Source organism: Prunus persica, chromosome G1 (assembly GCF_000346465.2).
Source record: "Prunus persica cultivar Lovell chromosome G1, Prunus_persica_NCBIv2, whole genome shotgun sequence".
Lineage (NCBI taxonomy): Eukaryota > Viridiplantae > Streptophyta > Magnoliopsida > Rosales > Rosaceae > Prunus > Prunus persica.
This window is the reverse complement of record NC_034009.1, coordinates 47,750,696-47,766,640: the sequence shown is the minus strand read 5'-3', so window position 1 is coordinate 47,766,640 and position 15,945 is coordinate 47,750,696. Positions and strand designations below refer to the sequence as shown.

Below are 15,945 nucleotides of genomic sequence, written 5' to 3'. Positions count from 1 at the left end.
TCCTCAAGATTAAAATCCTTCTATAAATGGTTTTTACATTTATAAATAATTTTAAACAGAAAACCAAAATTTTATGAATGTTAAATTTTTTTTTAAAAAAATTCGTATGGACCATTTGTGATAGGTGTGTGAATCTCATGGATGTTTTGTGATATATATGTGTGCCACGTCAGCAAACTAACGGAGTTTTTGACGGAACTTAACGGCAGGGACCATTTGTGATTGCACATACTAACTTTGAGGACCATGAGTGACACAAAAAAACTTTAAAGATGTAATCTGATATTTTCGTAAACCTTAGAGATGTTTTGTAATAATAAGCCATATTATATATATATAATATATCCTGTTAAACTAAGACGCAATGGTAAATCCTCTTTAAAAATTGTTTAGAGGGTAAATATAATTTTTAAATAGTTATATTAAATATAAACATAGTTATATCAGAGGCCCATTATATGCGCCTAAAGAGGCCCTCAGGATACAAAAAGTCAACCATTTCCATTTTACTCATGCAGTATGACTCAACGACATATACAAATAATAGGGAAATTAAATGATAACCCTAGAAGTAATACACCGGAATACACGTTTTGAAATCGAATGGTTGGACCCAGCTAACCAAAATTGTGAAAGAGGAAGTAGTTCCTAAACCAAGGAATGAGTGGTCTACTGAGGAATGGGTTACTTCAAACAGTCACTACACATTTTGAGGGGTCGTTTGGTATAGCGAACTGTCATGGACTAGACTAAATCCTAGAACTGTTTTGGATTAGCTCAGATTGGCCTAAGCTTGATTAAATACGGGCTTACGTTTGGTGATGCGTCGGACTAAGAAGCTGGAATGTAAAAATAGTGAAAATCTATGTTTGGTGTTGTGTTGGACTAAAAAAATTATTTAAATATTTAAAATTAATTTGGAATTTTGACCTAAAACTAAATAAATACTGCAAATAAACTAACAAGAAATGTATATTTTTTAAAATAATTTTTTTTTAAAAATGTTTTTTAGAGACAAACTGTCTTTTTTCTTTTTTCTCATTTTTCTTTCTTTCTTTTCTCTCATTTCTCTTTTCTTCTTCCTTCCGAACCCTGTTTCTTTTTTCTTTTTTCTCTCCCCCTCCTGATCTCACTCTCTGGTTCTCACTTCTTTTTTTATTTTTTTTCAATATTAACACAATGGTATCCCTCCTTTTCTATATCCCCCTCCCAAACCTTTCTCTGCTTCCCTCTCGTTTTCTCTCTATTCTTCCCCTTTTTTTTTTTTTTTTTGGTACAGAAGGGGGTAAACCCCCCAAAACAGAAACAATTAAATAGGAACAAAGGAGGTCTGGCAGCACCTTAAGCATCAACATCTAAAATGGCTCTAAGGAAGGCAGGAGTTTCTTCAAAAACATGGAGGCCATGATTAAACTCATGACTTTTGGCAGCCAAATCTCTTATTCCCCTTTGAAGTCACAGATCTTCATCTTCTTCGAAGTCACAAATCTCCATTTGGTTTCACTGAGCCACAGTTGATGGTTGATAATTTTTTGGAAGGTTCAATTGGGTTGTGGTTCCACTGGGTTTGATTTGGTGGTGGTTGATTCAAGTGGCTGGGTTTGAATTGGTGGTGTTGTGTGATGGGGTTTATGGTGGTTATAGTTCTAGGTGAAGAGGAAGAAGAAACTTATTCTTGAAGCTTGGATATGGATTTGGTATTGTGATTGGATTGGTCGGACTCGAGCATCAAAATAGCATGCTCGCTATTTTGCAAACTGTATTTCAGCCTCTCTGTATAAGGAGAGTGAGTGATGATGGATTTTTACTATTGGACTCCACAATCCCTTTTAACTTAGTCCTCTATTTTACCAAACATGGGCTTCAAGGCTTATTTAGCATAGTCCAGTCTAGTGAGGCATACCAAACATACCCTAAAAGTATTAACATGCGTCCTTTAATCTAGGTGATAGAATTCCTAAATTGAAGAGCGTGTTTGATAACCTTTTTTTTTTTTCAGTTTTTTTTTTTTTTGTTTTTGGTTCACTTTTGTTGAAATTTGAAATTTGAAAACTTGTTTAGTAAGTTTTCATTTTCTATTTTCTAAAAATGAAAATAATTTTCAAAATAACCCTTATTTTTTAAAATTACTTTAAAGTGTTTACCGTTTTCATTTTCATTTTCTTTCCCCTCCTTAAGCATCGGAGCACCTTCGGCAGGTACCATATAGATGCCCAAAGCTTGACGATTGCTTCTTTTTTATTTTCTTTTGCAGGATCCAACAATCCTTTACCTAAGTTGACCATCCGGAAAAAGCACCAACAGTTTGGCATCGCCTGTGGAAAACGACTTATGAATCTCACCTCTCTACTAGTTCCGCTGGCTCCATCTCATATCCAACCCCATCGTCTCTTCTACCCTTCGCACTTCACAATGCCGAGCGAAGCTAGTCTTGACACCCAACATCACACCCCACATGTGGAGTCCTCCCGAAGAAAACCTTCGACTGACGCACACCTCTAAGCTAAAGTTGAGCGCCTTCGTGCCGATGTCTCCAAAATGATAGAGGGCTACGACCACATTCGATGGTAGGTCTTCGGGGAAGGGGTTTGGCTATAATAGGTGTCTCATTGACCAGAACATGCTCATAATTGATGTTCAGTGTAGTGAACACTTCGAACTTGGGCTTAGGCTCAAAGGGGAGTGTAATGGTTGGATTTGGTGGGGGTAGGTGTCGAAGCCTGTGGCGGGTCGCCGAAGGTGGTCCGTGAATTGTTGGCAGGGCTACGCTTTGAGATAAAGTATTCGGCATTGGCATGGATAACCGCTTGCTTCATTAATTCAGCATAGATGTTCCATGGGTTGCTGTGGACCGGGTATAGGAAGTTGGATTCACAAAGGCCACTCGTGAAGGTGCCGAAGGCAGCATGATCATCTGTTTTCGAGCAGCAGGAATACTCATGGCTAAAGCGGGTGGCATACTCCTGCAAGGGCTCATCTTCACCCTATCGAAGCATATATATATCATCCGCATAGTAGAAATGATAAGTCTGAATCATGAAATGGTTGAGGAAAGTCTGCTTCAGGAGGTCGAATGAGTTGATAATGCAAGGGTTCAGCCTGTAGAACCAATTCAAAGCAGCGCCATTGAGGGTGGAGAGGAAAAGGATGCACATGGCTTCATCACTGAAACCTTTGCATCCGAGGGCAGACTGAAAAGAATAGATGTAGGTCCGGGGGTCCTCTTTACCCGTGTAGAAGGCAATACGAAGCAGCTGAACGTCCTTTTCCTGATGATAATTGAGGATACTCTTGGTGAAGGGGCTTGGGCATGCCTTCATCCAAAAGGGCTGATGGTTGTAGTGCTGCTCATCCTCGAGATGGCAAACCTTCTCGAAAATAAGTCTCATGGCAAGATTGGTGTAAGGGAGGACATCGGGTGCTGAAGACTTGTTTTGTTAGGTGGGTGAAGGTGGATAAGTTTTCCATTCTTCGAAAGCTTCAGAATGGTAAGGCTCCCAGTCCTTAAGATGATAAGGTTCCCAATCGTCTGAGTCCCCAACCCCCTCCTAGGTAGGTAAACAGGTGGGCTTCGGTAGGGGGCCAAGGTGAGCAACTCGTGGGTCATTGAGGTTTACAAGAATTGGGATGAGCTTTGACCGAAGCTCAAAGATGCAGTCCCTACAGTCCTTGTAAATCTTGGTTGGGGCATGAGGCCGATCTTTTGGCTGGGAAATTTGGAGAAGTTGCGACTTGGTCGTTTTAGGATGAAGGTGGCATTTCCCTTTGTCAAGCCTAGACTGCGTCGAGGCACTATGAAGGGAGATGGCTTGTTGGTTTGATTGGTGCGCTCAACACCCTGGGTGAGGTCATGCTAGGTGAATTGTTAGTGAGTATTCTCCCAGTTACGCTTCAAAGTTCGGCAGTCATGTTCCAATTTAGCATTCTTGGTACGAAGGTGGTCATAGCCCTCTGTCATTTTGGCAACATCAGCACGAAGGCGCTCCACTTCAGCTTGGAGGTGTGCGTCAGTCGAAGGTTTCCTTCGGGATGACTCCACATGTGAGGTGTGGTGTTGGGTAGGGGTGGGCACGGTACGGTATTGAGCCCGTACCGCTACCGATACCGAAACTTTAAATCAGTATGGGATTATGGTTTGCCAAAATTGGTACCGTACCGTACCGTGCCAAATCGGTATCGGTACCATTTCGGTACCAAAATGACACAACTAGAATGAACCAATTCAATATTCAACATATTCATTCACCAAAATAAGTGATGCCTAAGTTACAAATTCAAAAATATTTTAGCTACTGATATTTTAGGCAGGGCTTAGCCCAGGGTCATTCCTTGTTAGTTTAGTTTGTTGTCGGCTTAGGCCTGCCATTTAACCAAAAGAAAAAAAGCCTCCATCTTAATCAAGATTTTAAGTGACTTTTCTACAAACAAAAAGTAAAGAGTCCAAGGATAATCCTAAAATCAAACGGTGATAGACACTAATTTTATTAAGAGATAAAAGTACATATTGTTTCTTTCTTTTCTTTCACTCAAAGGGTCTTGGTCGAATATTTTACAACTATTTTATTTATTATATTCTCATCATGAAAACCTTTTCACCTATAAATCAAAAATTACTAATTGAGTTGCTTGAAGAAAGATGACTTTTGCCAAATAAATCAAAGAAAAAGCTTCTAATTATCAAATGAATCAAAGAAAAAGGCTCTATAAACATACACACAAAGGCAATCAAAATTATATTTAAGTATTATTCGGTACGGTACGGTATGGTATTGACTGGTATCAAAATCTTGATACCGCTACCATACCATACTCTATTGGTACGGTACGGTACGGTACCGAATATCCCCCCATACCAAATGAAACGGTATGAAATCGGTATGGTACGGTACGGTTAAGGTACGGTTTCGGTATTTCAGTTTAAGATGCCCACCCCTAGTGTTGGGTGTCAAGACTAGCTTCGCTCGGCATTGCAGAGTGCGAAAGGTAGAAGAGAGAACAAGGTCGGATAGGAGATGGAGCCAACAAAACTGGTAGAAAGGTGAGATTCAGAAGTCATTTCCCACAAACGGTGTCAAACTGTTGATGCTCTTTTTCAGAATGTCAACTTAGGTGAAGGAGTGTTGGATCTTCAGCAAGGCGAGAAGATTATGAATCTTCAACACGGAGGGATCCTGGAGAAGAAAATAAAGAAGAAGCAATCGTCAAGCTTCAGGCACCGGTGTGGTACTTGCCAAAGGCTCTCTGATGCTTAGGTCAACGAATGTAGGATATGTGGTAATTTTGGCAGAGTAATAGTAAAGGTAAAAAATGGTTACCCTTTTTAACTAGGCACTGTTTCCTATTTATAGGGAAGTGAAACTGAGAATTTACACAAAGTTTCGATATAGGACTTTGTGCAGATCACCTTGGTAGCGACACGTGTCTATGGCTCTAGGTTCGATAGTCGAGAGCATTAGCAGGCGGATACCGCTTCAGAAGGAGGTCCTCCTTCTGTAGGTTAAGAAGATGGTGATGTCACTTGTATTCTAAGGGCTTGTCTTAGTGTCTTTGGAGTGTTTCCTTTTGGCAGCCGACGTGCCTGCCTAGGTACCAGTACTCTATTGCCGAATGCACTCGATTAATTATGCCAAATTCATAAATAGTCCAATTTTATGCAAATGGAGGTGATTGAGCCTAGAATGGAGAAGTGATTTGGAGTTGGGCTTGGGGAAAGATTAGTTTAAGGATATTATACAGCCGGTCCAGTTTTTTCACTACAAGAATTGCTCCAATTCGGTTTTTGTTCAACTCAATCTGATTTTTTATCAACCTAACTTTTTGCGGCCCAATTGAACTTGATTTTCCGATTTTCTGATTTTCCTATTTGAATGCCCACCCCTATTGAATTGGACTCGATTAGTTTAGTCAGTATGATTGATATGGATTCAAACCCCTAGTTGGGCACCAAAAGGTCTCCATTCAACCAAAAAAGATACACTAACAAAAAGGTCACACTTGACCACCACTTTAGGATAAATAGTATATGAAATTCATACAAATTTGATCGATGACTACATACAGTATAGTAGAACACCATACACAATACATACATACACACATATTTATTTATACAAATTTTCTCATATGCGGACATCCAGACATTATTACTATGCAGACGCCTCCCTGTTTTCCTCCCTATTTACACCTGTTGATGTCCATATGAGAGAAGATGGTTTATTTATATATACACACATACACACATATTTATTTACATATACACACATATTTACGAGCATATTTATGTGTATATTTATTATGCACAATCGTATAAATAGGTTTGTAGTGGAAGCTACAGATCAAAACTATGGCTGTTGAAATGAAAGATAGGATGGTCGCTTTGTCTCCTAAAGTTGTGTGACCTGATTTCTTTAGCCACACTTGATTGAAGAGTTGGAGGACCACACACAATGATGCCGGCATCAACATGGCCCCAATTCTGGGATACAGCTTCAAATATTTCTGCAATAAGAAGAAATCAAGTAAGCAATGACAAGACGTTTTCTTGTCAACTGCAACTGGAGAAATGCGATTGTTGCTGTACGGAAAGAAGCTACTTCAGGCAACTAACAACCCGATGAACCTCTTTGCAAAGCAATTTCCTGTGCTTCAATGTACCCTAAATTCTATATTCTATACCGATACAAATTCCTCGGAAGGTTCAGTCTTTTTCCTTCTTCATTATTATGAAATCAAATGGAGCTTTGTAAGAAAAACAGGAATCCAAAATCCCCACCTCTATCTGATCCACCAGCTTTGTTAGATTTATTGGTCAATGAAAAGATAGCAGGAAGTAGAAATCGACACAAAATGGTATGGAAGCCACCTCAAAAATATGAAGCAACCAAGAAGAGATTATGCTAGTTTAACCTCTTCAACAGATCAAAGGTTATTCAAATGAAAGAACCACTACATGCCATTGTCTATATGTAGTCATTAACTAGCATTTCAACTATCTGGATAACTCATATAGAATTATTGCTACGCATTTATTAATTAGCTTCATGTATTTAAGACGAAATTTGACATGTCAAGGAGGCATACCTTTGAAGTCTGGTCTTGCACCATAACGAATGCCAGTTAACTTTGCAAGGTGTGAATCCTCGCGAGTTACAGTTTCTTTATGCTCTGCCTTATCTATATTTAACTTATCATCCTCAAATTGTTCCTTTGCTAAAATTCTTCTTTCCCAGAGATGCCATAAACCAACCACAAGACCCCCAAAGATAACGACACTTGTAAGCATACAGACAACGAAAAGGAGCCCCTTGTACCACCATGAAGATATATGAAAAGGGTTTATGTAGAAGATATCCAACAAGCCCATTGAGATAACAAAGCCTACCGTGGATGAGATAACGTATAGTCCAGACCATATAGTATGTCCAGTACCAACCAAAACAGACATGCCACAACTTTTGGATGTAGGACAAAGAGAAAAGTCTTGAGTGTTTTGCACTTTACCGTCTTCCTGCAAATAACAACAATCAAATTCCCCAAAAAACTGGAACAAATAACATTAATAAAACGCAAACAAATTAAGGAAGGTACAGAAAATGTGTCAAAATACAACCAAACATACCAATGGAGGTTCAGATTCCCGAGTGACATATATACAAGTCTCAAGATTTAGTTTACTAGAGAACGATGGACAGATTGAGTCCATGTCAATGGTTGAAAGAAGAGAAAGCTCATTTGATCTTTTAACAGCCCAGACAATCAAAATATTTCTTAGTAGACAAGGTCTCCCTTCCCTAACACAATGGAGAATGTCACTCAAGACGGCCAGGAAAGGTGAAATCCCAATTCCACCAGCTACTAAGATAAGATTTTCATACCTGAGAAAGAAAAACATAAAGTCAAACTGTTAGATATAGAAAACAAAATTTATCATTGAGCTGGATGTCTAGTATATTCTTTTCTTTTGATCCAAAAATAAGGAACATTATACTCTCTTTTTTTGGGTGGTTAATAATTGGACTGTCTTTGTAAAGAGCCCTTCAAATTTGTAAGTACCATTACAGAAGATGTTATGTGAACATATGACACACATGACACACAGCATCATGCAAACTTTCATGTATTTCACTTGTAAATTCCAAACCAGTGATTAGACCAGGATTAGCCTTATCTGATACAACAATTTTTGTGATAAAATGAATTAAAGAATAGAGTACATACATCAAGTGGTACGGTATCTCATGCCCGTAAGGCCCTTCAACAGAAGCTGTTATCTTACTATGAGGACTGAAAGGTAGCTCCTTTTCTGAATTTTCCAAGATAATTCCTCTCAGCTTTTCTGTCCATTTTCCAAGAACCTTTATGAGGACAGAAATATGATATTTGCCATCCAGAGGACTGGAAGAAACACTGAAAGGATGCCATTGCAGCCACGATAGCTCACGAACTTGAAGAAAAACAAAACTGAGGGCGTTGTACCGCAGATCTAAATATGTCATGAGCGAACAGTCACTCATATGGTAACAGAATATGAAATTAAAAATAATAAAAGTGTGAAGAAAAATATTTACTTTCTGGTTTTGCGAGGACCAATTCTACAGTTCCACATGGAAGGCACTTCGCTGAAATTATATCAACCACCCTTCGTGATTGGCAGAATCTCAGAAAACGATCAAGAATAAAAATAAATATTCCTCCAGCAGCCATTGTGAAAATGAAATCACCCACGTGCAAAGCCAAAAAGACAATGAAGATGACATATAGTTGATGAGTGTAGAAGAACAACTCAAAGTTCAGCTTTCTCACTGGAGGAAGTGACGTGACCCACATCAACAGACCCGCAGAAAGGCTGATCACTCCTGGAAGAATGGCAACACCAATATCCCTCCACTCCAATATCTGCATCAAACCATTGAAAACATAAATAAGCAGTCTGGCATCATAATCTGAGCCCATATTCGCCTGTAGCATGGTCCTTATAAGTTATTTTACTAGACATTTAGGTAGAGATACATGTACACTGTCATATATTTAATACATTTATAGCAACAAGTATCTCAGAACATTCAGAGTGGAATGCATGGTCTATCTGGAAAATACGCCATAATGGTATGGTAAAATGGAAGCAAATTTTAGCTGTCATCTGTAAACTAGACCTTAATTTTAACAGCTAACAGCCTATCTATCAACGACAAATATGATTAAATGCAGCATTAGCACTCACTTCATGAAGGAGACGGCCTTCAATTGTCCATGCCACTACGTAAAGCAGTCCATGGATGGTAAAGAGGAGCATTGTGAGATGTCCCAGCCATACATGATATCTCGTAGCATGCTCAAAAGGGATATCAATAAATCGAAGAAGAATTGATCCCCTTGCAACTGGCAGGAACAAAAATGCCAAGCAAAACATCCCAATTAAACCAAAACGAAGTCCCAAAATTTCCAGGAACAAACAACTGCAAGTTCAAGTACAAGGTAAATCGTTAATGAAACCAATCTTTCAACTGAAGAAAAAAATAGCACATAAGCATCAATGTTTGCATGCAAATCGTGAAGGATTTAAGTTTCTCATATACTAATTTTATTCGGACAATCGAGTCTACTATGAATACTTCTACAAATTAAGCAAGTCGTGCAAAAACAACATAAAGAAAAAAGGGAAATATACAGAATTACAGGTTAGTTTATCCCAAGTTTTCAACATTATCGAAAGTAAAGCAGATAATGTTGCCTTAGAAAATGAGATTCTCAGCCATATACAGCAACTTTACAGAGACATGTTTCAGCTAAAAAAGCCTAGACACCTACATGAATGAATGGAGCTTAAAAATTAAGTGATTTAATCTGAGCTTCATTCATTCAAATGGACAGTTTCAGATTACAATAATTGTATGTTTACTGTCATTAAAATGGACATCAGAACCCGTAAAAAAAGGCATCAGAAAAACATAGCTGACTGACTGTTTTGAAACCCAAAAAGAAAAAGAAAGCAAATTGATCAACAAGAAGCTCGACATTTTAAAAGCTTGACTAATGAAACTATTACAGCACCTACCATATGGCAGGGAGAAGCACTTAACCAAACGTTTCATCTCATATGTGTCAACTTTTTAAACAGGAATTTACATACCTCAATTATTTATAAGTCGTACAATCATTTACAAGAATAAGAGCATGATCTTGGTGAGTTTTATACATACATGCATATAGGCTTTTCAAGCTTGCAAGTTGAAACCTACTAAGGGCTAGCTCAAGAGTTTAAACGCTGAAGCAGAAGCAGAACTTTCAAAGCAGAGCAACAACATAGAAGTGTGAAAATTATTAAAATAGATATTTAATGGAGATAACTAGTTTCTCTACTCAGAAAGATTGACAGGAACTAAAAAAGGAATAAGACTGATCTTGAACAAACATTATACCTTTTCTCTTTAAAAGTTAACTGATCAGACATCAAGCTGAGAATACTCATGGTATAAGCGTAGACAGCCCAGATAACAAACACAACAAAAAGTAATATCCCAATCAACTCAGCAGCAGAAACAACCCCAAATGGCCCATCCACAAGAACTGGGAACGTCCACAACCGGAAACTCGGATACTTTGAAGGCTTCTTCCTGCACGCATAGTTAATTATGACATAACAACAAATCCTGTGGACATTTAAGTGGTTGAGCTTAGAACATAAAATGCAATGACGTATATTCAATCTAACTCAATATTTTCCAACTCAAAAATAGACATACTCGTGGAGCTCCTCTTCCCCAGAGATAACAAGATATGCTATGGACAGCACTGCAATAAGGAGAATGGGACCACTGAATAGCAGGAACAGGCTTCCTGCAGTTTGCAGCATCCAAGTTAACTAGAGACCTCTAAGAAGAGAACACTTACTTGAAAAAGAGCAGAGGCAATAATTAAGTTCACCTGTAATCCCAAAAACAGTTCCATTGGTGGCATGGATCCATTTCTCAAATAGTTTCTGCACAAAATCTGCTGGGAACAGAAACATTAGAGCAATCCATGAAATGAAAAGCGCCAACATTGCAATCTTGAGAATCCATTTTGCTAAGGTTACAGAAAGAGGAGTCTTCCTCCTGACATTAGCATATCCAGAACCTTGGCCCCAAAGAAGGGGGTTATGGACAGAACTTTCATCCATTGGGACCCAAAATTATTACACAAACTTCCTTAATAATGTTTTTCAGCTACCTGAGTCCCCTGCCTGAACCCAGAAGGCCATATGCCAAAGTATATATGCACAAAGAGAGTTCGAAAATATCCAAAGTTTGTGGAACCCATTCCCATGTGAACCGGGTAATTAAGTGTCACTTCAAACACAATTTTCGATTTTCCAGAAAATTATGGACCTATAGAAATTTCTATACCACTGATGCTTGTAATCTGATTATCTAACCTTTAAAGGACTGTTCCCAGAAACATGAAAATTGAGCAGTAAATAGAGACAAATGAAACACAGTACCAGATAGTTCAAGCCGCAAGTGTTAAAATTTACCACACACTACAATCTAGTTCGAAATGTGGGGCACAATAACAGTAAGAACGGTGATGTTCACACAACTCAGAGATGAATAATACCCACACAAACAAGAAACATGGATGAAAAGAGAAAATATTAAGGAATATCAAGCATTTAATATGAAAATGAAAGCCGTCTATTCTGGTTATTCGAAACGAAGAACCACTCAAATTTTCTGTGTACCTTAGAATCCTATCCGGTGATAATAATGACATCTCTTTTTCTTCATTCGTGGGTGCATTCAGGGACTTACCCAAAAACTTTAACATGAGGTGGGCATAAACTCATTTACTGTGAGAGAAATTAGCTGTGAGAGAAAACAGTTTGGTGTTTAGCGTTCGGTACTAATTCTCATATAATCATTAAGGGGTTGTATCCAATTCATACTTATAAAGATTTTTTTTAAGTGAGTGACTTTCATAGAGTTGATAAAAGTCACTAATAAATTGGCAAGACTTTTGCTCTTAATAATTAGCCTTAAAAGTATATTCATTTAATAAGCTTTTTAAAAGTCAATAACTTTTTGAATACTATCAAACTTTTAAATACTTTTTAAAAGTCACAATTGTATACCATTAGACTTTTATATACTTTTTAAAAGTCTAAATTGAATACCTCCAGACTTTTAAACTCTATAAAAGTCATTAAAAGTTTGAATTAGATACACCCGCCTAAAATTTGCACCTCTTCGACACTGATTCTCTCATAATCAGAAAATGAAAATACCTCATTAGATGTTTTCTCTTATAGCTTTCTCTCACAACAATTTTTAACAAGGGTTATCTACTGTAGATGTCCCTAAACTAGGCCCTCAGTTGCAATTGGGTCCGTGAACTTTTTTTTTTAGGCAATTACATCCATTAACTCGATAAATAGTTCCAATTGGGTCCTACCGTCCAAGTCTGTCAATTTGTCTGTCAAAATAAGGGGTAAAAGCATCATTTTGAGCTGCAGAGGTAATTGTTTAAGGGTTTTTAACTGTAGATGTCCCTAAACTTTGTTCCCAGTTGCAATTGGGTCCGTGAACTTCTTTTTGAGGCAATTACATCCTTTAACTCGACAAGTAGTTCCAATTGAGTCCTGCTTTAACAGAATCCGTCCCTCTCTCTCTCTCAGCTCTCCCTCTCTGTCTCTCGCTCTCTCCCGCAGCTCATTCCCCCACCTCCTTAGCCCACCCCCTCAAAAACCAGATCCCAACCCAACCTGCAACCCACCCCCCATTCCTAACTCACAAAACCCAGAACCCATCCCTTTAAGGTTTCCTTATCCACTGCCGCCATAACAGCGGCAGCGCCATTGGAGCCAGAATTAAAGCCACCGCAGCAGGCAGTTGCTCCACGACATTGGTTGACGTGGCCAAATCCAACTAAACCTTTGAAACCACTACGCTAGCATCGAGAAGATCGAGAAGTTATTCATAAGCCGTTGGTCTTCGACTTTTGCCTCAAACCTGTCTTTTGTGATTTTTAGCTCTTTTACTCTATTACAGCGGGACTCAATTGGAGCTACTTATCGAGTTAAAGGATGTCATTGCATCGAAAAGAAGTTCACGAACTCAATTGCAACTAGGAGCAAAGTTCAAGGACGTCTAAAGTTAAAAACCCTTAAAACAATTATATCTGCAACTCAAGAAGACACTTTTAGCCCTCATTTTGACGGACAAATTGACAAACTTGGACGATAGAACTCAATTGGAACTATTTATCGAGTTAACGGATGTAATCGCCTAAAAAAAAAGTTCATGGACCCAATTGCAACTGGAGGCCAAGTTAAGGGACGTCTACAATAGATAACCCTTTTAACAATAAGTAATGTTCGCATAGTTTACCAAACGGGCTGGGTTTTCCAGTTTTTCTATATAAAAAAATCACTTATCACCATCATAAGCAATGTCAAACGGGCACTTAAACTTTAGAGGGCTCTTTTTGAGGAAAGAAAAAAAAAAGGCAATAGTATTGTATTGAAGAGGAAACGAGTAACTAGTACAAATATCAGGCTATGTAGTCATGGATTAGGCGAGAATCTCTCCACCAATGGGCTCGGTCTAACTGAGTAGCCTTACCCACTCAACCGCAAGCTGGAACAAGAACCTTGCCTCCAATAGAGTGTCCCTTCATCCTCCTCATATCATACCTGTAAACTACTACTGATTACAATCCTCAAATAATAGATAAATAATAAACTCTGGTCTTCAAACCTATTAACAACAATGCCAATAACCTCGACAAAGCATGCAAGAAGATCAAACACACGTTTGCAGTACAATGCAGGTACAACTACTCTAGTGATCTATAACATCATGCTCTTGGCATCTTCCACTAACCGCTACATAGTAGGAGTTCATAGAGTAGAGATGATATAGAGAGCATCGCTCTCAAAAGTGACATTAGTGAAACCCCTTTCTATCGCCAACACTGCGCCTTCTTTGGTAGCCAACACTTCAACTTGTGCAACTGAGAAAATATTATCTACATGTAAAGCTCTCCCAGCTACAACATTGTCATTAGAATCGCGTAGAATAATGCCCACTCTACCCTCCGTGCTCCCCTCTGTCCAGAAGCCATTAATATTTATTTTAAGAGTCCCAGCAACAGTTTGGCTCATTTCTAGTCAACCAAGCATGCATGGGCAGCCATCAAAATTTATTTTAAAAGTCTCATGCAACAATTGACCTTTGACCTTGACTTTGACTTTGACCAAGACGTAAAAATCTCTTTCTCTCTGCTATTTCTTAATCCCTTTATTTTCAGTGTGCGATCTTATAATTTCTAATTAGTGAGATAGTGGGTAAGTCTAATTCCTTCTAAACCGTGAATGAATTGAATCCCTTCATTCACCCTATTGGAGAAGTCTAATTGTAATTAGGCCTTACAGGGCTTCCACAAGCTATGGTTGATACCTAGCAGTATATCATGGCTACCTAAGCTAAATAGAATTTATTGGAGAACCTAGTAAGTTGTAATTGCAATGCAATACACTACTACAAAAAAGCAAAAAGACGACGGTAAATCACCGTCGTGTATTTGGTTTTTCAATGGTCGTGGAATCCACCGTCATCTTTTCCCTCATAAACCACGACGCTAAATAACCGTCGTTGTTAAACAATACAACGTCATCAAAAAATACAAAACGACGTCTTTGTACTGCAAAAGATCTAAAAAAAAGCAATCGATGATGATAATAGACGACCAATTCTCTAAAAAGACCGTCGTTAAAAAGGAAAAATATGACACATATTAAGAGAACAAGGCCGCAAGATAGACATACAACGACGACAATAAAAATACGCCGACGTTAAATATAATTTTCACGACAATAAAAAATATGACGTCTTTAAATACATTAGAAGACGACGTTATTGATACCTACTACGTCGCACATATAAACACAACCGTCGTACAATTAATTTTCCACTTCGATTTTTTGATAAAAGATGACGTGGAAATAGTTGTCAGTGTCATTATTTACGACGTATGTGTTTCTATAGTAGACGTTGAAAAACTAAACAACGTCAGTTACAAATATATGAGAGTCGTATTAAAAAATTTATACGTCCTATTTTCAGAAACAAACAACGACCATAAATATTAGACGTTGTTAAATACAACAACGTCGGAAAACAATAAAAACAGACGTGTTTAGTCTGCTAAAGTTCTACAACGTCTCTTATTTACAAAAAACCGTCGTGAAATAAATTTTCCACTTCGATTTTATCTAAAAAAGATGACGTGGAAATAGTTGTCAGTGTCATTATTTACGACGTATACATTTATATAGTCGACGTTGTATTTATATGTATTCATTACTCACGACGCACTTAATAATATAGACGACGTTGAACGTCTAAACAACGTCGGTTCCAAATAAATGAGAGCCGTATTACAGAACATATAGACGGCGTAGATTATGATGGGAGCCGTATTACAAATAACGTCGTTTAATTGTTATTAGACGGCGGTTATAATGAATTTCCGTCGGAATTAATTTCGTTCCTCTTCGTTTATAAAAGAACTTGCGACGTGGAAAATGTATGATGACGTCGTATTTTTTAACGTTCAGATTACATATCTCGTTTTTTAGACGTCGGTATTATGGGATTGGAGTCGTGTTATTTTGAATTACATGGCGGTTCTTTATCCTTCACCGACGTGATATCCTGAATAATTGCTTCACAATAGCGTCGTGGTTCTTCATTGTTACGTTGCTTTAAGACGTCGGTAAATATGCTGAATAACTGATTCACAATAACGTCGTGTTTTATTTGAACGTAGAAAGTGAAGAAATCACATTACAATATATTACAAAATTAATGTCATACACTGCCAATTACATAAGCATCATTCAATCCATATATCTTCACACCCATCTCGAATATTTTGACCGCCTAACTCACCTACCAGTTCATCAAA

At 38.0% G+C, this 15,945-nt stretch overlaps 1 protein-coding gene across 2 annotated transcripts; it reads right to left on the bottom strand.

Moving 5' to 3' along the window:
• LOC18788529 (ferric reduction oxidase 7, chloroplastic) lies at positions 5,973-11,564 on the bottom strand. 2 transcript variants are annotated; one of them, XM_020554655.1, is made up of 9 exons: positions 10,924-11,564; positions 10,743-10,836; positions 10,419-10,649; positions 9,221-9,455; positions 8,568-8,895; positions 8,218-8,482; positions 7,619-7,874; positions 7,081-7,507; positions 5,973-6,498 (listed from the first exon to the last, which is right to left on the bottom strand). In XM_020554655.1, the coding sequence occupies exons 1-9, from the start codon at positions 11,156-11,158 to the stop codon at positions 6,329-6,331; spliced, it is 2,241 nt and encodes a 746-aa protein (XP_020410244.1). In that variant the 5' UTR covers positions 11,159-11,564; the 3' UTR covers positions 5,973-6,328. The 2 variants fall into 2 exon arrangements, with proteins under 2 accessions (XP_020410244.1, XP_007225171.2); XM_007225109.2 differs by having other exon boundaries at positions 10,419-10,613; positions 10,924-11,551.